The 24406-nt window shown below is 42.5% G+C and overlaps 1 protein-coding gene across 4 annotated transcripts in view; it reads left to right on the forward strand.

The window, feature by feature from the left end:
- BAALC (BAALC binder of MAP3K1 and KLF4) overlaps positions 1 to 24406 on the forward strand; it is a 179050-nt gene that overhangs the window by 134990 nt on the left and 19654 nt on the right. For 3 of the 4 annotated variants that reach the window (XR_014057475.1, XM_081503547.1, XM_081503546.1), the window contains one exon: positions 1286 to 2583. The exons of the other annotated variant lie outside the window; for it this stretch is intronic. Coding sequence is in view for 2 of the 3 variants with exons in the window: in XM_081503546.1 (XP_081359672.1) it covers positions 1286 to 1396 (111 nt within the window). In the remaining variant the exon portion in view is untranslated. Of the gene's footprint in view, positions 1 to 1285; positions 2584 to 24406 lie in introns of those variants that run through there. 4 annotated transcript variants of the gene reach the window in all.

Raw genomic sequence — 24406 nt, forward strand, 5'->3', positions numbered from 1 at the left:
CGCACGTGATCACTGAGAAGAATAAGCGCAGAATTACCCTCCCCCCCGACCCCTCGACTGGTTAAGGTTGTCTTCTCTTGAAGGGAAATGCTAGGATTGTGCACATATGCTTTAGGAATCTACGATTTAGTCAGTGCTTAATATTTAATGTGAATCCTGGACTTTCCTCATTAGTGTGTCTTCACTTAGAAGTGGATAATCTACAGATTTAGAGAACAAACTTGTGGTTACCAGTGCAGACAGGTAAGGAGGAAGGGGGCAGGATTTGGGGGGAAAAATGGTTATGGTAGGATTATATGAAATCATGTGTGTGAAACTGTTGAAAATGAGCCCCTTGGAGCGCAAGGAGATCCAACCAGTCCATCCTAAAGGAGATCAGTCCTGGGTGTTCGTTGGAAGGACTGATGTTGAAGCTGAGACTCCAATACTTTGGCCACCTGATGCCAAGAGCTGACTCATTGGAAAAGACCCTGATGCTGGGAAAGATTGAGGGCAGGAGGAGAAGGGGACGACAGAGGATGAGATGGTTGGATGGCATCACCAACTCGATGGACATGAGTTTGAGTAAACTCTGGAAGTTGGTGATGGACAGGGAGGCCTGCGTGCTGCGGTTCATGGGGTTGCAAAGAGTTGGACACAATTGAGCGACTGAACTGAACTGATGGAATTTAAAGAATCTTTCATTTAATTAAAAAATTGAAGAAAAAGAAGTGGATAATTTATCCTATTTTCTACTTATCATACTTACCAGGTCTTTTTTTTTTCTTCTCATTTTGGTTAGTGACAGGCATTGTATCTTATATCCATTATCTTAGTTAGTGCTTCTAATAACCTTATGAGTTAGGTACTATTATTATCTTCCATCTTACAGATGAGAAACTCATGTAAGGGTTAGAGAGGTTAGAAAAAAACTTGCCTACAGTGAAATTATAAAGTCAGTGTTCGAACCAAAGTCTGTCTGACTCCAAAGCTCAAACCCTTAGCTATTCTACCAAAGTCAACTGTGAAATCTCTCACACTGCCGTTTGATGGACCTTTGCTAATTGACTCATTCATTCCTTCAACACTGTTTTACCAAGCATCTCTTATGCCAAGCTCTGCACTAGGTTGGTAAAAGAGATTCAACAGAACAGCCTATGAAAGGAGTATACATGCATGTGTCCTTATGAGTTATTCTTCCTGCCTCTGTGTGTGTATGTGTAACAACTTCAAGAGATTAATGCCAATATGAGGACCTTTGGATATTTCCTAGTAACTCAATTCACTGCATTAAACTTTTTAACAGGCTAAAAGGGACACTAAGCGGCCGTCTGCAAAAGAAGTCACCATTAATGTCGCGGATAGCATCCGACAGGTGGACAGAAGTCGAAGAATCACAAAGAACTGCATCAACTAGCAGAGTGTTCCACCAGCTGAAGGGCAGAGGGACTTCCTCGGTACCCTTCACATCCTGGATACCGTCGAGGAACCTTGAAGGAGAGGTTGCCCTTGTTGCGTAGGAGCACGGCCGAGGGCCTTGGGATGCTGTCTTCACCTGTTGAGACGTTCTCAGCCTCCTGTATATCACATACGTGCACTGACACAGTAGTCCCATAGGGTAATAAACCACAAATGTGTTTTCAGTTTGCCTCTTGCAACTCCTGCAGTGCGGTCTAATAGAAAAATGGTGAGCAAAAGCCATGGGCCTGTTTAGGAAACAGAAAAGTAGGAAGGGCGGGTTCCCAGCTGAGTCATGGTCAGTTCTGTGCTCTCCTGGCCACGGTAGTGTGCACTGTTTCAGGCCAGCTTATTCCTTCATGCTTCCTTTTTTTTTAAAATACTACTATCACAAAGCTTAGTGTGTTCACTTAAAAGCTGGCTTTCACCCAACTTTCTTGAATGAGGAATCAAGAAACAGGAAAACTGTCACTCTTGTTTCCTTAGCTCAGTATGAGACAGATTCAGATCCAATTGTATAGGAACTAACCCCACCAACACCCGATGTGTCCCAAGGAGGCCTTGGTGATACAGTCACATCCCTTTCTCTCTCACCTGTCTTCAGCATCCCCCCAGGCCAGGGTCCACATCAGCCTCTGAACAACAATATTACAATTTTGGTCACTTCAGACGCCCTCAGGGCTCTGCAGAAGTTGCATTTTTCCAGCTTTCCACTTTGCTTGTTTTTTTGAGTATTTTTTCTCTCCAGTAAGACCTTTGGCCGAATCAAAGACTGGGCTCATAAGAGGGAGAAAATCTGGGACATGTCGACTTCCCTTAGGCCTCTCTGCATAGCTCAGGACTGTGTCATTTGGTTATCTGCGAAGAAATCCCTTTAGGAAGTTAGTGCCTGGTTGGTGTGAAGTCACATGGACTTTAGATCAACATGCACTCTGTTAGAAGTCAAGTAGCTGAGGGGGTAAATAAAAAAAATTTTTTTGATAGGAATAAAATTTCCTAGCATTTCTTTAAACATGTTAAGTGGACGTATTTTCCTCCAAAGTAATGTAGTCTGATTTTTAAAGGACTGTCAACATGCCTGGGGTTGGGAAAGGCAGGACTGAAGTTGTACTGAATGATACCAATAAATTCTGTGTTTAGCAGAAACAGGCAGTCTGATGGTGTATGTTTATCTAACATAGCCCAGAGAACTGACACGAGCTGGCTAAAAATTCAGATCCTTGGCCTCCTTACCTGCCAACTATGTTATTCCTCAAACACAAGCGGGCAGTGTCCTTCCTTCCTTCAGTGGATTGTATATTTATTCATTAAACATTAAATGACAACCCTGTGTAAGGCAGATGCTGAGAGATTTAGAGTCTGGACAGTCACTGCTGTGGGCTTCCCAGGTGGCGCTAGTGGTAAAGAACCCGCTTGCCAATGCAGGAGATGAAGAGACATGGGTTCGATCCCTGGGTGGGGAAGATCTCCTGGAGAAGAAAATGGCAACCCACTCCAGTATTCTCTCCTGGAAAATTCCATGGACAGAGGCGCTTGGTAGGCTGTGGTCCATAGGGTCACAAAGAGTCAGACACGACTGAAGTGGCTTAGCATGCACAGTCACGGTTTTATATCCTGAATCTGACAGTGAACGTAATAGCTAGGAGGCTGGTTTAGTCGCTGAGATATAAGTGGTGTGAATTGCTCTGCAGTGTAACCTCACTTTTAGAGTCAAGCTAGGTTTCTCTCCCAAACTCCAGATCTGGGCTTCCTTCTGATCACTCTACAAGACTCCATCATACACAAAACTACAGTTTTCCCAAGTCTTTATCATTTTGTGATTCTTTGAGAAAGGGCTCTTTGGGAACTTTAGGTTCTGAAACTTAGAAATAAAGCAAAACCTGTGACTCCGGCATCCCCTCTGGCATTACTCAGTAGGAGCCACCCACTGCCAAAGCTTGGCATTCGTTGACCCTGCAAGTTCAAGGGCTCGTGCACTGTGTTTTTGTGCAAGGTGTTCCTGCACCAGTGACGCTGCCAGTCACCAGCTAAACCCCCTTTCTCTTTGCAACCTTGTTTGTTGCGTCACTTAACTACTGTACATTGTTTGGAATTTATTAACTTGAGAGGGTGTCCCTGGTTTATCTAGAAACAGTTTCCACTTCTGGAGGAGAGAGGAATGAAGGGCATTACATCATCTTTCCTGCTCCAGGACAATCTGAATCTCACCCAGGACCAGAAGTTAAACCTTGATACTGGAAATGCATCTGGCAACTTTTTCAGGAGTCTGAGTTTCAGGAAGATTCTTACTGTCCCATTACTGTAACACTTTCTATTGCAAAGTTTGTGTCAATAAAGTCGTAGATTTCAAACACATGGACAGTTACAGAGAATCTTTACTAGAATCTTAAATTTGTGTATAGAGCTGCTTAGATATCTTGTTTCTTTTAAACAAAGGGCTTTGGGCATCCCTGGTGGCTCAGTGGTAAAGAATCCGCCTGCCAGTGCAGGAGACCTGGGTTCAATCCCTGATTCAGGAAGATCCCACATGCTTTGGAGGAACCAAGCCTGTGCACCACAACTACTGAGCCTGTGCTCTAGAGCCCGGGAGCCACAACTACTGAGCCTGTGTGCCACGACTACTGAAGTCTGAACACTCTAGAGCGCGTGCTGTGCAACAAGAGAAGTCACTGCAATGAGAAGCCCTCGCACCACAATGAGAGAGTGGCCCCTGCTTTCCACAACTAGAGAAAGTTCTAGAGAAAGCCCCCATGCAGCAAGGAAGAGCCAGCCCAGCCAAATAAATAAATAAATATTTTTTTAAAATACATAAATAAAAACAATGGGCTTTTACATAAGTGATAACCGAGAGTCCTCCCCAAATCCTCGTGAAACGGGTAAGGGGAACACTGTTCCCATTTACAGTTTAAAAAGTATTTATGGTCTGTTCAGCCAGTACGTGGCAGAACAAGGATTCAAGTGAGGAAGTTTGCCTGCGGATCCAGCGGTTTTCCTACCCTTATCACAGGAGGGCTTTCCCAGCTGGAAGGTCTAGCATGGCCAGGAGATGGACTTGGAGGGGAAAGACTTGGATAGACTTTGCAGGTCATTACTCACAGCCAAGCCTAATTCTAAATAATATACTAACTTTCCATCTTCTTTGAAAACTTGGAAGATCTTTCATCCCTGGGTCCTTACTGTCACTCACATACAGTCAGCTGGAATTGGTAAGATTGTGTTAGCTGAAGTTGGGGGTCTCCAGCTTGTGAGGGTCCCCACCACTCACTGTAACCGACACATTGCCGCCTCCCCATTTGTTACCTGCTTGAGCTCTGAGACATTTGTGCTTGCAACCCCTGCTCCAAATCATGTTTCCAGTATATTGTTTTCATGTTCTTTTCAGGAGTCATCAAAATATGCAAGGTCCCACCATTCTGGGAAATCAATCTTAGGAAAATTTTCTGAATAGGCAAACTCTGAACATGATTTAATTTTTAAAATTCTGTATTCACTTCCTCTTTCATTTACTCCATAGGAATTTCTCAAGAAGCCTCAATGTGTTCAAAGTTGAGATACAGTGAGGAATAAAACAGACTTTTCCCGTGCCCTCATGGAGCTGGTGTTCTAGTGGAGAAAACAGACAATAATGACATAAAGAAATGATCACCATAACTTAAGACGGTGATGAACGATGAAAAGAAGACAGGAGTTAACAGGAGAATGGATTGGAAGGAGGCAGAAATGGAAGCAGGGACCATTTAGGAAGCACTGCAGCAGCCCTGGAGAGAGATGCAAGGAGCAGAGGAATGGTTTTGAAGATGGGTAGAAGTGAATGGATGCTGAGTACATTTCAGAAATAGAAACATTAAGATTTGCTCATGGACTGGTTTTAGGAAATGAAGAGAAGGGGCTAATCAGTGTGATTCCTAAGTTTTTTGTTTGAGCAACAGGGTTTTGATAAAGTAGTATAAGATGAAGTGAAAAAATTTGTTTGGGTCTTATTGAAGGGGCCGGAGAAGGCAATGGCAACCCACTCCAGTACTCTTGCCTGGAAAATCCCATGGACGGAGGAGCCTGGTAGGCTGCAGTATATGGGGTCGCCAAGAGTCGGACACGACTGAGCGGCTTCACTTTCACTTTTCACTTTCATACATTGGAGAAGGAAATGGCAACCCACTCCAGTGTTCTTGCCTGGAGAATCCCAGGGACAGGGGAGCCTGGTGGGCTGCCGTCTGTGGGGTCGCACAGAGTCGGACACAACTGAAGCGACTTAGCAGCAGCAGCATTGAAGGGGAAGGTGGTTCTCTCAGTTGGGTTGTATTTCCCAGTCTCCCTTGCTGTGAGTTCCCAAACCATCTCAGCAATTCTGCAAATCAACTAGACTTTTCTTCAGGGAAGAGTGAAGATTAGGGAACAGTTCAGGAAAAGTCTACCAAAAGCCTCATTATAGGTCCTCTTGATCTTCACTTGGATAGCAGTGCAGTACACAGAATTTTAAAAATGCTTGTGCCTTGGAACATGAATATGAACCATATAATCGACTAAAACCAGGTTTGTTTTTGGCTTAATTTTGAATCTCTGCGAGTTGATTTGAATGACGCTTCCCTAGTAGCTCGGGCTTCCCTTGTGGCTAAGCTGGTAAAGAATCCACCTGCAATGCAGGAGACCTGGGTTCAATCCCTGGGTTGAGAAGATCCCCTGGAGAATGGAAAGGCTACCCACTCCAGTATTCTGGCCTGGAGAATTCCATGAACTGTAAAGTCCATGGGGTTGCAAAGAGTCGGACACGACTGAGCAACTTTCACTTCACTTCACTTCCCTAGTAGCTCAGACAGTAAAGCATCTCCCCGGCAATGCAGGAGACCTGGGTTCAATCCCTGGGTCGGGAAGATCCCCTGGAGAAGGAAATGGCAACCCACTCCAGTATTCTTGCATGGAGAATCCCATGGACAGAGGAGACTGGTGGGCTATAGTCCATGGGGTCGCAAAGAGTCGGACACGACTGAACCAATAACACACACACAAATTACTTCAGATTGCTCCCTAAAACCATCCCCCACAGAAGACCATAAAAGCCAGCATCAGAAGGGGTGTATACTTCATTCTTTTAGAAACATGGAACAATGAGAAGATCCTGACACAATCAATGGATCACCCAGATTTTAATCCAGCAGAGAGCTAAGTCCGGACACTCATTGCCAGAGTGAGCGTTGCAGTTTTAATTTCTTAGCCAGACCTTCTCCAGATAGAACTTCATGTAAAAGGAAAAGGGGTAAATAACATTGCCCTTTCTGATCCAAATAGCCCTTTACATAACATTGCCAGGGAGAAGGCCCAACATTTGTTTGCTTTTTAGATTTTATTTTTTATCCAGAGAATGTCTTCCTCTGATCTAACAGATAAATCAGTGATAGGATTGTGTATGAAATCAGGGACTGCAGCCAGCCAGCCAGGAAAAGCTTCAGGTGCATGAGACAGCCTGACATGGTATCGAACAGCTTTGAGTCCTGGGGCAAGTGGTGGAGCCTTGCAGAGGAAATAACAGCATCTTTCTGAGGCTGTGTTGTGAGGATTGAGATAACACATGTAGATAAAATACTGTGTGCCACATGATAATAATTATGGCCCCGTGCCAGGTGTAGTGCTTGATGCGCCAAAACCACACGATTTGTAATCAATCAGCCCCTCCCCCTTACAGATAAAAGGAATGGGGACCAGAAGGTCAAAGGCCACACAGCTACTAAATAGCAGACCTGGGACTTGAACCTCTGTTGGCCTGTCTACGAAAACCCCTGCTCAGGCCACTGCTCCTTGAGTAAGTACCTAGAATGTGTTCATTTCCTTCCTGTCATGAGGGATGGCAAGTGACTTCACAGCCCCTTTTATAGCATCGGTGTCTCAGCACCTCAGCGTTGTCCATGTTAATGCCAGGATCAATGAGAGCAGCCTAGATACAAATCTGTGCGATTTCGCTTTATTTCTTTTAAACTTTTTTTCTTAACAATAGCAAAGGCAGTAGCCATCTTTCAGTTGTGCCATGATATTAAAATTCCTCTGAAGTAATACTAGTAAATTTGGGGGGTCTTTCTTCAATGTATTGCAAACCTAAGTATTATATAATAGATCTATCATAGGAATCACCCTTTGCTCCAGAATAGGAAAATGAAGACCCGGAGTAGCTGGGTCCCTAAAGAGCAGCAATGTGTCCTGTAAAAAGAAATGAGAATGAATAGACTCAGTATCTAGTTTAAAAAAATTTGTCAGGCAGAAAGAATTGTGATTGCTTAGCACTGACAGTTCACAATATGGCTCCACATTAGAATCTCCTAAGAAGTTTTAAAGACTATTTGGGCCTGGTCCCTCCCCTAGAGATTCTGACTTTGGTTTAGGGTGCAACCTGAATATCGAGGCATTTCAAAACTCCCAAGAGGACTCTAAGGCACATTTAGGATTGAGAACCAGTGCCTTGGCAGATCACAGACTGAGTCAGTGTCTTCAAAACTCTCAGTGTTAGTCACTCAGTCGTGTCCAACTCTTTTGACCCCATGGATTGGGGCTCACCAGGCTCCTCTATCCATGGGATTTCCCAGGCAAGAACACTGAAGTGGGTAGCCATTCCCTTCTTCAGGGGATCTTCCTGACCTAGGAATTGAACCCAGGTCTCCTGCATTGCAGGTAGATTCTTTACTGTCTGAGCCATGAGAGGGTTTTCAATCAGACCCCTGGGTTTGGATCCTGATTTCACCACTTAACGAGGTTTGTGACCTTGGGTAAGTCATTTACCCTGTTTGCCTGTTTATAAAATGAGGCCAAGAATATCTCATGGTGTAACCAACCAGGGTTCTTGGCCTCCTTAAAAATAGAAATTGATGAGGCCAGACAAGAAATTCAGGCAAGGCTTTATTGGGGCTCCTGCTTCAGCAGGGAGGAGTGAAAACAAATAACAGGTTGCTTTGCTCACTCCCTCAGTGAGGGCAAGCTGGTCCCTTAAATGGGGTGAGAGTGGGAGTGGATTATTGGGTCGGCTTGGAGGGGTAGTTTAGGTGGTCGGCCCTCCCTCTCAGTGGTGGTGGTGTGTGCAGGGTGCATGCATAGCACCCTTCTTTTGCTCTCAGCTCCTCAGAAGTGGCAGTTGGATGTTTGGTCTTTTTGTATCTTTTTGTTCATAATTTACACCAACTGTGCACACACACAGTTATTCTTACCCTTAAAGTTTCTTTGTATCTTGTTGCTCAAGCCGGCATTTGCCCAGATGCAAGCACTGCGACAAGGGATCCCAGGTCCCATGTTTCAGGTCCCAACCTGACTCAATGATAGCGGAAGGATTTAGTAATGATGTGTATCTAAAGCACTTAGCATAGTGCCCAGCAATGAAGAGGAACACAAGGTTGTTTGTTATTGTTGAATTGTTATCCAACCCTGAAATTTCCAGGATATGGGCAAGGCTTGGTATATAAAATTCAGCTCGTAAGGGTAAATGTACTGGAGAACTAGCTCCTTACTTGAGTAATTTGTTTATGCACCACAGATGTATCTTTTTTCCAAGATAAGCCCTTCTTATCCAATACAGAGTGTACCGTAGGCACCATGAGATGGAAGACAGCAACCATTCTCACGAATGGTTTCTCACGGAACCTTCCTAAGAAGTTTGGGCATTGGGCAGATGCATGGACTCAGGATAATGCAGAGGAAGAAAGCTTGCTTAGTTATTAATAGTTTGGGATTCTAGAAGCTTTATATTGTCCCTTTAAACATGTCTGAGATTTTGTTGGCAAGTTCTCCGGAGGGTGGCTGTCCCCAAATTGCTAACTGAGGAACTAAGACATGATTTTAGATGTAAAGGAGTTCCATGTGAGGAGTGGTGCAGCCATTTGATTTGATTTGAGGTTTCCACAGTTTTCTCTCCCACAGTTTTTGCATATTGTCCAGCAGCTGGCATCAAATATGCGAAGCTGTTCTCTAAGAAGGCAGAATGCCCAGTTCCAGTACTTTGGACAAAACTGGCCACATCCCTTGAATACCCAGTGCAGACCTATTTGGTTCTACTCATCTGTTTAAGACATCCTAGCTTTCTCCCTGGCTGTCACAACTAGGAAAGACCCAAGGAAATATGTATATTCAAATACATCACTTAAATGAGCACAGAAAATCAAATCCTTTAAAAGAAAAGGAAAAAAAGAAAAAGAAAATATCCTTCCAAACAGCTTTGAGAACTCCTAAAGAAGAATAGAGACCATTCATCTACCATTTCTTGAGCAAAATTAAGGCTAATGTTTAAAACATGGGAATACCTCTGGACAAAACAGATGAGTAGATGAGACTGGTCACCTTCTACTTACTATTGAAGACTTGATCACATTTTACAGCTTCAGGCCGAGGGCCTGGGAAACAGACAGACCCAGGCTCAGCTCCAGGCTGTGCTGCTAGTCAGTGTAAATAGCTGGGTGGTAGCATGGCTCCTGGGACATGATCACAATATGGCTTTATTTTTGTCTCTAAGTTAGATTTTCACCTGATGTTTCCAGCAGCCCTAAGACCTTTCAGAGTACTCTTAGGTAGCAGAAAGCCCTACAGTCACTGAAAGTTTACAAGTAGGCAACATCTCTCAATTCAGAAATCAGAATGGCAAGTCCTATGAATGTATCAACTCATCAGCCTGCACTCAAAGAGAGATTTCTCCCTGCCTTATCCTTTGTTAGGGCCTGCAGGAAGTGGCCACCCTGCCATGGGGAGGGGTTCTGAACAGCTTACATCCCTTCTCTGCTTACCCCATCCATCTTTCATTCTGGAATTTGCCAAAGAATAAGAGGAAAGGATACCCACTCCGGTATTCCTGGGCTTCCCTGGTGGCTCACCTGGTAAAGAATCTGCCTGCAATGCTGGAGATCTGGATTCGATCCCTGGGTTGAGATGATCCCCTGGAGAAGGAAAAGGCTACCTACTTTTCTCCCTTCCTAATAACCATTTCCTAGTTCTATAAATCTGTCCTCATTAATGTGCCTTGCATCCAACAATCAATGGATGACTCTTATCCAAATGCTCAAATCAGACACTCTGGAGTCACCTCTGACTATTCCTTCTCCTTCTGTTGTCAAATTTCGCTTCATACACTTCCTACCTGCTTCACATTTGTCTTTTCTACTCCTTAGCCCCAGGCCACCAAATCTGGATCTCTGCAAGTCTCCTTACCTCTCTGCCTCCCACGTTGCCTCTAATCCAGATTCTACACTGCTAACAAAATTATCTTTCAAAAATGCAAGTCTGATCAGAGCACTTGCTGCCCTCAAGGTTTAGACTGTAGTAAAGCTAAGCTGACTGAATAGTTGTTTGAACATCTGGCTCCTTCCATCATCTTCAGTCAGTTTCTACATTCAGATCAGAAAATCTCTCTGCCTCTTCTCATTGGGAAGGTGGGCCATGATAAGCTTATGTTTGAGATGCTTCATTTGTGGGGGTGACTCAGTGGGTCAACGCAGAGGAAACATCTTTCATTTGCTCTCAGCTGCTGTCCCTGGCTTTAGTCCGGCTCATACCTTATAGCACAGTGAATGTCCTAAGTACTGAGGTGAGGGGACTTGGTACAATTCTATGTCTGCCACTTTCTGTCTTTCTTTTTAAAATATTTGTTTATTTGGTTGCACCAGTTCTTAGTTGCAGCATGTGGGGTCTAGTTCCCTGACCAGTGAATGAACCCAGGCCCCCTGCATTGGGTGCATGGAGTCTTAGCCACTGGACCACCAGGGAAGACCCCATGTCTGCTCCTTCCAATCCATTCGACTGTGGGGAGGTCATTTAATCTGTCCAAGCCTCATTTGCCTCATCTGTAAAACGGATGCACTCAGTAAATAAGCATTAGTTCAATGTGAACCTTCCCTGCTACTGAATTTTCAGTAGCTCTCATTGCCAGACTTAAGAATGAACTTCTTGGTCTGGCTGGTTTTCAGGGCCTTCACTGTCTCTGCAGTTCTGACCAACTTGCACATATTTTGTGCTCCCTATCAGGCTACTTGCAGCCCTCTGAATGTCTAGCCTTCTGCCCTTGACCCAGATCTCCACTGGAGCCTCCCTCTCCACTGCTGTCAGAACCCTTCTTACCTTCTGAGGGTCAGTTCCAGGGCTACCTCATTCCTCAATGAAATTTTTTAATCCTCTTAAACCAATGTAATCCCTCGCTCCTCTGAGAGCCTCAGCTTTATCTCTGTAGCTTCTGGAACCAGTCTATCCATGTTAGAAATGCTCCTGTGCTTGTCTGTGAAGTCATCTGGACACTTATTTTACCGTAAGGGACTCAGCTCCATAGAACACACTCTGTTGCGCGTTTGCTATGTGGCACCATACTGTGGTGGTGGTTTAGTCACTAAGTCGTGTCTGACTCTTGCGACCCCATGGACTGTAGCCTGCCAGACTCCTCTGTGCATGGGATCCTCCAGGCAAGAATACTGGAGTGGGTTGCCATTTCCTTCTCCAGGGGATCTTCCCGACCCAGGAATCGAACCAGGGTCTCCTGCATTGCAGGCGGATTCTTTACCAACTCAGCTACAAGGGAAGCCTGGCACCATACTAGAGCATCCGTATTTTAGATTACACATCTAACAACGTTCTTCTGAGGTGTTTTTCAAAATCACAAATTACTTGGATTTTCTGTTCCGTGTACTTTTTTCTGTGCTTGTTCTTCGACGATGGCTATCAGTAAGAAGTTTACAACTTTTTTTTTTCCAGGCAAGGCTTTACTGGGGCCCTGCTGCAGCAGATGGGGAGGAATTTTACAAATTTAAGGAACAAAACAATTTTTGAAAATATCTAGTGGAACAAGATAACTTTTATTTTTTTATTTTGGCAAGAGATAATTTATCTAAGATACTCCAGCTATTCGTTGTTGCTCTAAACTCCTGTTTTGTCCACCTAAGTGGAAATGGCCCTGAAATTGCTCTCTAAATGCCTTGAAGTAAAAGTTGTGAAGGAAGATGCTGCCATCCAGGCCACCAGGAAGCCACAAAAGGTTTGCAGGCAAGAACATCACTCACATTCCACGATACCTACGTTTTTGAGGTCTCAATGTGACTTTCCCTGGCAGTAGAGATAAAGAATTCAGTAGGCAGAGGACTGAGGAAGAGCAGGTCAGGGAAGAGAGATGGAAGGAAAGAGTATGATTTGATGCTTGAGATAAATCCAGTCATGTGATAATTGTGCAAATCCACATCATAGATTTGATGTATGGATGAAATGCTGGTACTGGACACTGCAAGTGAGTTATTGATGTTCAAAATGTGAGGAAAATCGCACATTTAGAATTCATGACATATGGAAAACAAAGCACTAAGAAGAGTGTCTGACACATAATAGGTGCTGATTAAGCCTTTGCTGTGATCATTGTGTTCACCCTCCTCCTCACCATCCTACTAGTCTGGATTTCATCACCTATGACAATGTTTAGTCCCATGTTAAGCCATTCCTGTGGTGCTTTTCTTACTTTGCCCTCCAATTGGCAATGACTTTCTCCTAATAGGTATTATATTTATCCCAATATTTCCCAAAATGGTTCAAAGAAGTGTTCATCAGTTCCCATGACCGTGAAACAATATTGGATTCACAGTAAATACTCAATATATAATTGTTAGTTAACATTTTAAAATCTTATCTCCATATACAGTTACTGTATTTTGTGATCCAAAGGTCAGGATACATCATTATACCCATGATCTGACAATGGACCAGAACATTTAGAACTGAGAAGTCCCCAAATCATCCTGATTACATACTGTGCTTTAGATAGTTATTGGACGTGACCAAACTTTGTCAATCTCCCTTTTATCTCAGTCAGGAAAGAATCTACCTGCAATGCAGGAGACCAGGGTTTGATTCCTGGGTTGGGAAGATCCCTTGGAGAAGGAAATGGCAACCCATTCCTGTATTCTTGCCTGGAGAATTCCATGGACAGAGGAGCCTAGCGGGTTACAGTCCATGGGGTCACAAGAGTTGGACATGACTTAGCAAAAACCACCACCAAGCATTGTCATCAAAATTGCTTTCTAATCAAATTCTGCCCTAGGAACCACATAAGGTGCCTCTAGCTGGAGGGACTTCTCTGGTGGTCCAGTGGTTAAGAATCCACCTTGTAATGAAGGGGACTCGGGTTCCAATCCCTGGTCAGGGAAGTAAGTTTCCAGTTGCCTCAGAGCTACTGAGTCCTCACACCCCAACTAGAGAGTCTTTGCCCTGCAAAGAAAGATCCCACATGTCTAGGTGCTGTAACTAAGACCTGACACAGCCAGATATTTATATATCCTCTTGAAGAAAGTCCTTGTAGATTCCTTGTTTGTGCACTAGGATGCCTGCTTTCCTCCTACTCGTCTACTTCCTCGAGTATCTGCTCTCAAACAGCCTCTCTACCTGCCAGTAATCCAGAGCTTTATGAGAATAGTGTCAGTCTGATCTTTTGCTTCTAATTAAGCCCCACTGAGAAAAGAGATGACCCCTCACTGGCTGAAGAATGTGTTCTTCAATCTTCTCAGAACTCTAATTGCTAGAGTTGTATCACACTGAATCAAGGCTATATATGAATATTAATAACTGATGTTTATTGAGCACTAGCTAGTGCCAGGCACTATGTAAACACGCTACACTCATTATCTCACTTCTCAAAATAATTCTTTGAGGGAGTGTCTCTTATTATCTCCCTATGGCTGACACTGTGGAATGGCTACTCCAAAGTAATTTACATCCCTTTCCTTTTTCACGAGTGAAATGCTGGTTTGAAAATGAGGGTACAGCAGCTGTTTTGCAACCATGAGACAGAGGCCTCCATGCTAAGGGTATCAAAGCAGAAAGACAGAGTGAGCCTGAACCCAGACAACACTCATTAATAGCTTTACTGGCTCTTGGATGGTCCAATCCTGGAGTTGTTATATCAGAAAAATAAATACCCAGTAACTCTGACAAATTTTTTTTGTTCATGTAGCCAAACATATTTCTAATTATGCACTTGTTTTATAAATGAGGAAACTAAAATGCAGTGGGTTTGGGTAAGTCATACAACCAGTAGGTGTCAGAGACAGGATTTGTACCCAAATCTGCCCAACATCAAAGCACATGCTCTTAATCACAAAAGTAACTGCCCTACCCTTGCATCATTGTATTACTTTTTTATTTTTAATTTTTTTGATAAATTTATTTATTTTAGTTGGGGGCTAATTACTTTACAATATGGTAGTGGTTTTTGCCATACATTGACATGAATCAGCCATGAGTTTACATGTGTTCCCCATCCTGAACCCCCCTCCCACTTCCCTCCCCATCCCATCCCTCTGGGTCATCCCATTGCCCCAGCCCTGAGCATTTGTCTCATGCATTGAACCTGGAATGGTGTTCTGTTTCACATATGATAATATACATGTTTCAGTGGACAACTTGGAAGAAATGGATAAATTCTTAGAAAAGTATAACTTTCCAAAACTGAACCAGGAAGAAATAGAAGATTTTAACAGACCCATCACAAGCATGGAAATCAAAACTGTAATCAGAAATCTTCCAGCAAACAAAAGCCCAGGACCAGACAGCTTCACAGCTGAATTCTACCAAAAATTTAGAGAAGAGCATCATTGTATTTCTATCAGTTTACTTCCAAACCACACGTCACTTGGATGCATAGAACTAAGGTGACCCTCAAAGGAAAAGCTTCCAAAAATGAGAGCCGCTGTATTGTGTATTCTTTTTTGGTTTTCTGAGACTCACATTGCATATCTACATATCAAAGTTTGCAAGAAATTCTGCAACAAAGAAATCTACTTGACTTTGATTAACTCATTTGAGCCTGGAACACATTTTTTTTTTTTTAAGTGACATTCCTACTAATATCCTCAGAACATTGCTCCCTAGGATATCAATTCAGGAGGTCATTTGCAGAATTTTAACTATTTCCTCAGCTTTGATTTAAAGTAAAGCAAAACGAGTCATAAACAATTTGCTACTTTGTGAATACTGTTGAGGGTTTTGTCCATCATGCAACTCAGGGCCCCTTAAAAAATTCCCAAAGATAAATTTCTCTGAGAATCTGGTTCCAGGATAAAATATGCACCTCCCAAGGAAGTTGTCTGCTTCCTTTTTTCTAATAATGAGGATTATGTGACTTACTGTGCCTTTTCTTTTGCTTTGCCTTTCCGGAAGCTCAAAGACAAAAGGGACAATTGCTGGCTTAGGATCCTGGGTTTTATACGTTTAAGTTTTCTTTTATCTGATGTAGATTTCTCCCCTTATTTTCCTTGATCCTGATTCTGTATTTGAATTTTATTGGTAATATTGTGTACATTCTTGTGAGTGGTGTCATATTCTTTGTGGACTGGGGCAGAATGTATAATAATTAAAAATCAGGACTGCCCTGAAAAAATATATCACATGGCTACCTTGTCTACATGGTGGTGCTACAGGTGCCTGATCAAGGAATCAAGTTAATTCACGTAAATTGATAGTATAAAATTAAAAATGAGGACTTCCCTGGTGGTCCAGTGGTTAAGACTCCACACTTCCACTGTAGAAGGCACAAGTTCGATCCCTGGTCGGGGAACTGACATCCTGCATGCCGAGAGGTGTAGTCAAAAAAAAAATAATGATAATTTAAAAAACAAATAAATAATAAAAAATGAAACACCACAAAAAAAACCCTTGAAGTTAGCTCTTATAAATATCTAATAAAAGGAAAGGGAGTAGATCTTCAAAGGGGGAATATATTCTTGGAGATGAAACATGAATATCTTTACTTTTATTTGATTATATCCTAATACAATTTGAATATTTATTGAAATTAACTCTACTTCTCTAGATTCCCGAGCTAAATCAACAGCCATTCCACCAACTTAGTTAGCCAAATTAATTGCAACCTTGCAGAAAAATAAAATTAAGAATGACAGACATGCTCTGTGATACATATTTATTTCAGGAAACTTAATTTAGTTAACCATGGCTGAATAACCATTACTTCCATAAGAAGGCACAGAATTTGCTGCATTCATCAACACAGAGGAGCAGAGTTATTCATGAGTTATTCATGAGGTTGGTGCCATTCATTGAAGGGGCAACCTGACAAGCCCCAGATCAATAAAAAAAGTTAACTAAGGGTTTACTGTGAAATTCTGTAGGAGATACAAAGAAATATGATACAGATGTTGACTCCTCAACTTTTGAGGGGAAAACTCTTAGGCTTGAGTAGCAGCAGCTGCAAGTGATGGCTCAGAATATGCTATCTGCAGACATGTGTTTTCAACCAAACTCCTGTAGAAATGGACATTGTCAAATTTATTGAAAAAATTTCATCTTTCTCTATGGCATCTCTTAGATCCATAAAGCTCTAAATTATAGGCTTTAACCCAAGGCATGGTGGCTATTTGGATAAATTTCATGTATGAAGGTAACATTTGGAAATATTAACATTTGCTTCTTTCTACTCCTTCAGGCAGCAAGATGTCCTCTGCATGGCTCTTAGGAAAAGATTGTTACAAGATAAATGCAAAGAAGCAAAAGGAATCTGATTTTAGCTTTTAAGTTTCTATGTATACCTTTGAAATGCATGACAGAGAAAATAGCTTGAAAAGGGTTTTCAAGAATAAAAGCCAAGTCCCTTGTTAGAGTTAGTTAAACTACATGAAATAGAAAATGAAAACTTGTAAATATATAAATTTATTTCTCTCTTATAAAAGCAGTCTGATAGTGTAAGACTGGTACTGTTATCAGATTCTCAGATTTCATCTATGTTTTAGTTCTCTCCTAGTCCTTGTTCCTTGCAGTTGCAGGATTACCTCCTGGTACAAGATGGTTGCTAGAGTTCCAACCATTATATCCACATGTGAGGAAATAGGAACTAGGGAAAGGCAAAGAATATCCCTTCCCACTGAGTCAACTCACAAACCATCTCAGAAGTCCCACACAACTCTTAGGCTTATATATCACTTGCCAGAATTTAATCACATGGCCATGCTTAGCTGCAAGGGAGCCTGGAAAAATAAAATCTTTTGAAGGGCACAAAACTGACCTAAGTAAACCTAAATAAACCTAAATCAACACTGTTAGGGAAGTAGAAAGAGAGAATGGATAAAAGCTTGCAAATAGCCATCTCTGCCACATTCCTGAAGAACTCAGGGTGTAAAGTTGAAACCATAAATATAAATAGAGAATGTGCCTTGGTTATGCAAAAGTGAGCTTTTCTCACCCCAGATGAGATGAAACATCCTTTGGACTGGGTGATGAGGGGAGGAACACCTTAGGGAGGCCAGCAGGCCTGAAGATGCTTTGAGACTGTGATGAGAGGGTTGAAGGGTGACCTTCTGGGACCAACCACCAGAGACCAGATGGAGAACCCAGATGTCCTAGATATTTCCTGCAGGGATGAGGTACATCGCTATAGATGCTGGCAGGAACCTATGCCTCCCCTCTTCCCAACACTGTGGCTCTGTGAACACTCTCTGGAATTTAGGCCTAATCCAGGGAATGGGGTGGTGGGCAAAACCACGAACTGACTGAAAAACTCCACCTGCTTTGAATGAGAAAACTCCAATCTGACTAAGTCTTTCTTTAAAATGGTGAGGATTACTTTCTGCTATCAGGCAGACGGGGACATGAGATGAAAATTAAGCTCAGTTATAGAAAAAGAAATGAATGTATGACTTGTGAAAATTCATCTGCCACACATGCGTTCTCAGTTTGTCATATCTCACTCTCGGCAGTCATTCAGCTCAGAAATCTGACACCTCGTTTCTTCATCGGTGCCTGAAAAGTAGTGACAAAGGAGCGTTTTGCTGTTTCAACTGAAGTTATTTTGAGAGAGCAGGATTTCGCTGTTACATTGCTTCAATGCCACATTGTTATACTGTGGCTCCTATCTATGACTCACAAAAGCCCTCCCCATCCCCCATCTACAAGTGGCTCCACAGATGGCCTGAGATGTATTTCTCAAATGTGAGCTGGCATCGAAGATGACCAGTTTGTCCTGGCTTGCCCAGGGTTCTTTGGGTTTTAGCAATAGCAGTTCTGTGTCCTGGGAATCCTTTCCATAGTCCCTGGGAAACCAGGAGGGTGGGTCACCCTTGCGTCAGAATCACCCGGAGGACTAGTTAAGCAAGATTCCTGGGCTACCCCAGAGCTTCTAACTCAGTAGGGATGGGGGTAGAGGCCCAAGATTTTGCATTTGTAACAAGCTCCCAGGGATCTGATGCTGCAGGTCTGTGGACTGTGTTGTACTAAGAGTCAGGTCTGTTTTTTCCCAACATTACCATAATAAAACAATGATGTTGGCCCGTATATTTAATCAATGATAAATTCATGTCAAATGCTTTGACCAAGAGCTTAGCTTTTTCTCCTCTTTTACAGCAATTCCCTGGCCATGTCAGTTCAGAGCTAGAGCTCATCCTTGAAGGGGTTAGCCTAGACTCTGCCCTTCCAGCCCTTCCAGAAGTTCTGAAGATGAAAGTCACTCAGTTGTGTCTGACTCTTTGCGATCCCATGGACTATACAGTCCATGGAATTCTCTAGGCCAGAATGCCAGAGTGGGTAGCCTTTCCCTTCTCCATGAGATCGTCCCAACCCAGGGATCGAACTCAGGTCTCCCGCATCGTGGGCAGATTCCTTACCAGCTGAGCCACCAGGGAAGCTCAAGAATACTGGAGTGGGTAGCCTATCCCTGCTCCAGCAGATCTTCCCGATGCAGGAATCAAACCGCTGTCTCCTGTATCGCAGGCGGATTCTTTACCACCATGTATGTAAACAACCACCACCCCACAGGACAGTCTATATGTTTCCTCTTGTTACACTGACATATGAAGTGAAGTAAAGTGAAAGTCACTCAGTTGTGTCCAACTGTTTGCAACCCCATGGACTATACAGTCCATGGAATTCTCCAGGCCAGAATACTGGAGTAGGTAGCCTTTCCTTTCTCCAGGGGATCTTCCTAACCCAAGGATCAAACGCAACCCAGGTCTCCCTCATTGCAGGCAGATTCTTTACCAGCTGAGACGCAAGGGAAGCCCAATTTTTAATATGAAATCCCTGTCTGCTAAAACCAATGAAAGTGTGTCCTGTTTACCTGCAACTGAATCCTGACTGATAAATCCTAGGACACTGGATCACAGGGTTTGAGAAATGGTAAAGGCAGTGGGAAAAGAGTCTGCATATCTCAGGGACCAGGAGAGAAAGAAAAGGAGAAATTTCCCATGGGTGCAAAAGCCTGTCTGGACAAAGATGCTCTTGTACACCTCAGCCATTTACAAGCAAAACACTTATAAACTCAGCTGTAGAAAACTCTATCAATACATTCCTAAATAGTTGCTAGTCAGCAGAGAAATGACGTCATTCTCCTTACCATCATAACAATAAGCCTGTCTCTAACTGTATACAACAGAAGCAAAATCTGATTCTCTAACAGATGGAAACAAACAGACTTTAAACTCATGGTGATCTTCCTAGCCACCCCTGGTACAATGTCTCACCCTAATAGATTACAAATCAGAACACTAGACATAGTAAAACCACCTGAGCCTTGTGAAGATTGCTAGAATCAGAGACCCAGGTCCTGCCATACTGAGAGGTTTAAGACAATCTAGAAGAACAGAGTCTTCAAATTCTCACACATCTTCAAAGAAATCAACTTCAAAGCCATTCCTTTTGAATTTTTGTTTAAGCCTTTAAAAATTAATTCACTATGTAAGGTAGAAAAGGAAAAGAGATGGCAGGCTAAGGTCACTAATTTGCTAAATCAAGCATGGAGGGAGGAAAGTAAACCATGAAATCTCAATGTAGACAGCCCTTAATATGAACTCAGACATACCCATTAAATTCTTTAAATTGGATTATGCATGTGTAAGGAACCAGTGTTAGATATTAAAGTTAATATTTCTCCTGATTTAGCAGCACTTCTGCTAAGACTCAGTAAGCTGGTTAGCACACACTGATAAGCCCCAGCCACTGGCAGTGGCATGGATACTCGTGGGGAAGTGCCACACATTGTTTTTTCCATTTTATTTATTTTAAAATTTTGTTTTATTTTCCAGCTTTATTGAGATATGACTGACATACAACATTGTGTCAGTTTAAGGTACACAATGTGATAATTTGATACACCTATACATATTGCAAAATGACCACAATAAATTTAGTGAACACCTCCATCACTTTATATAATTACCATTTTGTGTGGGTGTGGTAAGAACATTTAAGATCTATCTACTCTCATAGCAACTTTCAAGTATATAATACAATACTGTTAACCATAGGCATAATGCTGTATACGTTAGATCCTGGAAGTTCTGTATATTTCATTAACCTGATTCTCATGACTTTGTAAGCACTTTACCACCAGTTTTGATTCATTTTAAAAATTCTTAACTGACTTGCAAAAGAAGTGTAATTCAGCCTCTTTATGTAAATGTGATTACTATTCTGTAAGGTCGCATACTTAGAAGACCAAAGAATTCACATCATACTCTTTTTCACCCTCTCAAAACTTGGCTTCTTATCCCAATAGCAACTTTTCACCCACAGGACTGTATACAAGGTATAAAATCATCATATGTTGCAGCTTTTTACATTTTTACTTCTACTTTTCTCTTCTGCTGTACTAGCAGTAAACTTCCTATGATAATTTTACCCATCCTTTGGAAGGCACTTTATATACAACAGCTCATCAAGTTATGGGGGAAAAGCAAAATTTTGGGTGGGTGGATATTTAATGACTTGCTTCTACTCCTGCACATCTCTGATCCTTCCTCAACATAGCAGCAGGGCCTTTGTGAAATTTAAATCTGATCATATCTCTCCTGCTTAAAATCTCTCAGTGGTTTTCCATCACACTCAAAATAAAAACAAACTCCTTTATGTGGCCTATAATATCAGACCTTTCTCTACAGTTTTTTAAGTTAATAATTGTAAAACTCTTAGAATTGTGCTTAAAACAACTATATTCCCCCCAAAATTAATTTTTAAAAAAGATGAAGCAAAAAAATAGAACTCTGCAAACATATGCTGCTGCTGCTGCTAAGTAGCTTCAGTCGTGTACGACTCTCTGCGACCCCATGGACGGCAGCTCACCAGGCTCTGCCGTCCCTGGGATTCTCCAGGCAAGAATCCTGGAGTGGGTTGCCATTTCCTTCTCCAGTGCATGAAAGGGAAAAGTGAAAGTGAAGTTGCTCAGTCGTATCCGACTCTTAGCAACCCCATGGACTGCAGCCTACCAGGCTCCTCCGTCCATGGGATTCTCCAGGCAAGAGTACTGGAGTGGGGTGCCATTGCCTTCTCCGTGCAAACATATAGTGCCCAGTGAATCTGTGCCCCTTCCCTCCTCACCCTCTTCCTCCTCTTAGGCTCACGTGACAACGCTTTCTGGGTTCTGTCCCTCACCTCACTCTTCACCTCAGCCACCTTCTCCCTCCTTCATATGCTGCATCCACACTGGCCATTTTTACACTTGAAAATGTCAAGCTCTTTCCCATTTCAGAACATTCCTCCAGACTGCTCCCTCTCTTTCTTCCAGGTGGTTCCTTCTAGTCTTTTAGGCTTCACTGGCTGCTCCTCTGAAAAGCTTCTTTACTTGATGTCAGTTGGCCCCCATGCTCCAGGTTCTTTTCTTTCAGCGTGAAGATTACCATTTGTAACTAATAACTTACTTTACAACTTTTGTATCTGTCTTTCCCACTGACCTTTAAACTCTGCTGGGAAAGGAGATACCTGCTTTGTGCACCACTGACATTCAGTGTATAATGTTTAGTACATGGAGGAAATAGTTAATATTGAAGGAGAAAGAGAAAAATAATTTAAAACAACTTCATTTATGAAATCTTGGCTATGTGACTAGTCACTCTACTAAACACTTGGCATGTGTCAGCTCACCTAATCTTTCAAATGTCCACAAAGTTGAGAATTGTCTCCATTTTATATTGGTAGAAAGTGGGACTTGAAGAGTTTATATAAGCCACATAAGGGCTAAGTTTCAGAGTTAGGATTTGATCTGAGGTCTGTTAGGCTCCAAATTGCTTCAAGTAACAAGGGAGGAGAGGGTGTTGTTTAAAATATGCAACAGGATAAACAGCTGGTTCTAACTCTTTTACAGCACATAAAGTCTTCCTGGGTGAGCGGTTTCATTCCCCTTCTGGAATTTGTGAGTACGTGCTGTATCTGTAATCAATAAACAGTCAGCAATACTCCAGGGCCTGGGTGTGCACAAGGTATGAACTGTGTGACTTCCAATACTGAGCAGACAGTGCTCTACTGAGGGCTGTGTTTCCTGTCAGGTAACTTTATGGTCCTGGGTTTGTAATCAGTATGAAAGGGAAAGTGGTCCATTTCTAAAATGAGAGGCATACTCTGCAGAACAAGCTCACCAGGAAGAAAAAAGTTGAGTATTAAAGAGACAAGGGAAAATAATGGGGGTGAATCTGTGGATTCCAAATCAGCACTTGTCTATCTTAAAGTCTGTAATACCTTGTTATGGGTTGAGTGTTAGATGGAATGTTTATATCTTGTTAGATTGAATGTTTGTAACATCCCCAAATTCATATGTTAAAGCCCTGACTCCCACGGTGAGGATATTTGGAGATGGGGCCTTTGGGAAGTAAATAAAATTAAATGAGGTCATGAGGGTGGGGCCTTCATGATGGGATTGGTGCCCTTGAAACTTATAAAAGGAAACATGAGAGAACTCCTGCCCCCTCCCCTCCTCCTTCTCCCGCTCAGCACATGCACGGAGAAAAGGTCATGTGAGTAACTCAGTGAGAAGGTGGCTGTCTGCAAGCCAAGAGGAGCACTCTCACCAGAAACTGAATCAGTCAGCACTTTGATCTTGGGCTCCCAACCTCCAGACTGTGAGATATGGACTTTTGTTGTTTAAGCTACCTAGTCTATGATATTTAGTTACGGCAGCCTGAACTAATACACATCTCAAGTTTATGAGTGGCTGTTGCTGTTGTAGTTTAGTTGCTCAGTCACGTCTGACTCTGCGACCCCATAGACTATAGCCCGCCAGGCTCCTCTGTCCATGGAATTTCCCAGGCAAGAATACTGGTGTGGGTTGCCATTTCCTTCTCCAGGGGATCTTCCCAACCCAGGGATCAAACCAGTCTCCTATATGAGAGTGTTTACCCACACTATAAAGACTCTGTGACTCCTATTTTGTTTCCTATTTTTTTTTCCCATATAGTGGATTATTTTTAAACACCAAGTTGGGTTTTAACCTTTCTAAGTATTTCCTTGAGATTTCTAAGTGAAGCTAATATTTTTTTTTGTAATTGGAATATAATTGCTTTACAGTGTTGTGTTAGTTTCTGCTGTATAACAAAGTGAATCAGCTATAAATATACCTATATCCCATCCCTCATGAGCCTCTGTCCCACCCCACCCTTCTAGGTCATCATAGAGCATCATGCTGAGCTCCTTGTGTTATACAGCAGCTTCCCACTAGCCATCTAGTTTACACATGGTATTATACATATGTCAATGCTACACTCTCAATTCCACCCTCCCCTTCCCGCTCTGTGTCCACATGTCCATCCTCTATGTCTGCGCCCCTATTCCTGCCCTGCAAAAAGGTTCATCGGTACCAATTTTTTAGGTCACATATACAAACGTTAATATACAAGATTTGTTTTTCTCTTTCTGACTTCCTTCACTCTGTGTGACAGACTCTAGGTCCATTCACATAAGTGAAGCTAGTGTTAAATGCAATTCATGCCTCACTGGGTTTATGACATGTTAAGCCTGAGCTCCTCAAGCTGGGAAGGGCAGCAATGGGGCCCAGGAGGAGGGATGAGGAATGGGAAGGAAGGAGAGGAAGAGAACTACTGTCTCTTCACCCACAAAATAATACTTGCTTGGATCACATCATACAGCTGTTGCAGGGATCAAAGAATCTATGTGTAAGCAAGTGCTTTTATTCACAGTACACCATATAAATGAAGGGAATCATTACTGTTTAATGAGCCAGGGAAACAGTTCACTACATTATTAGTGGTCTGAATTA

The sequence above is a fragment of the Giraffa tippelskirchi genome, chromosome 6, assembly GCF_054371585.1.
Source record: "Giraffa tippelskirchi isolate mGirTip1 chromosome 6, T2T-mGirTip1v1.2.pri, whole genome shotgun sequence".
Lineage (NCBI taxonomy): Eukaryota > Metazoa > Chordata > Mammalia > Artiodactyla > Giraffidae > Giraffa > Giraffa tippelskirchi.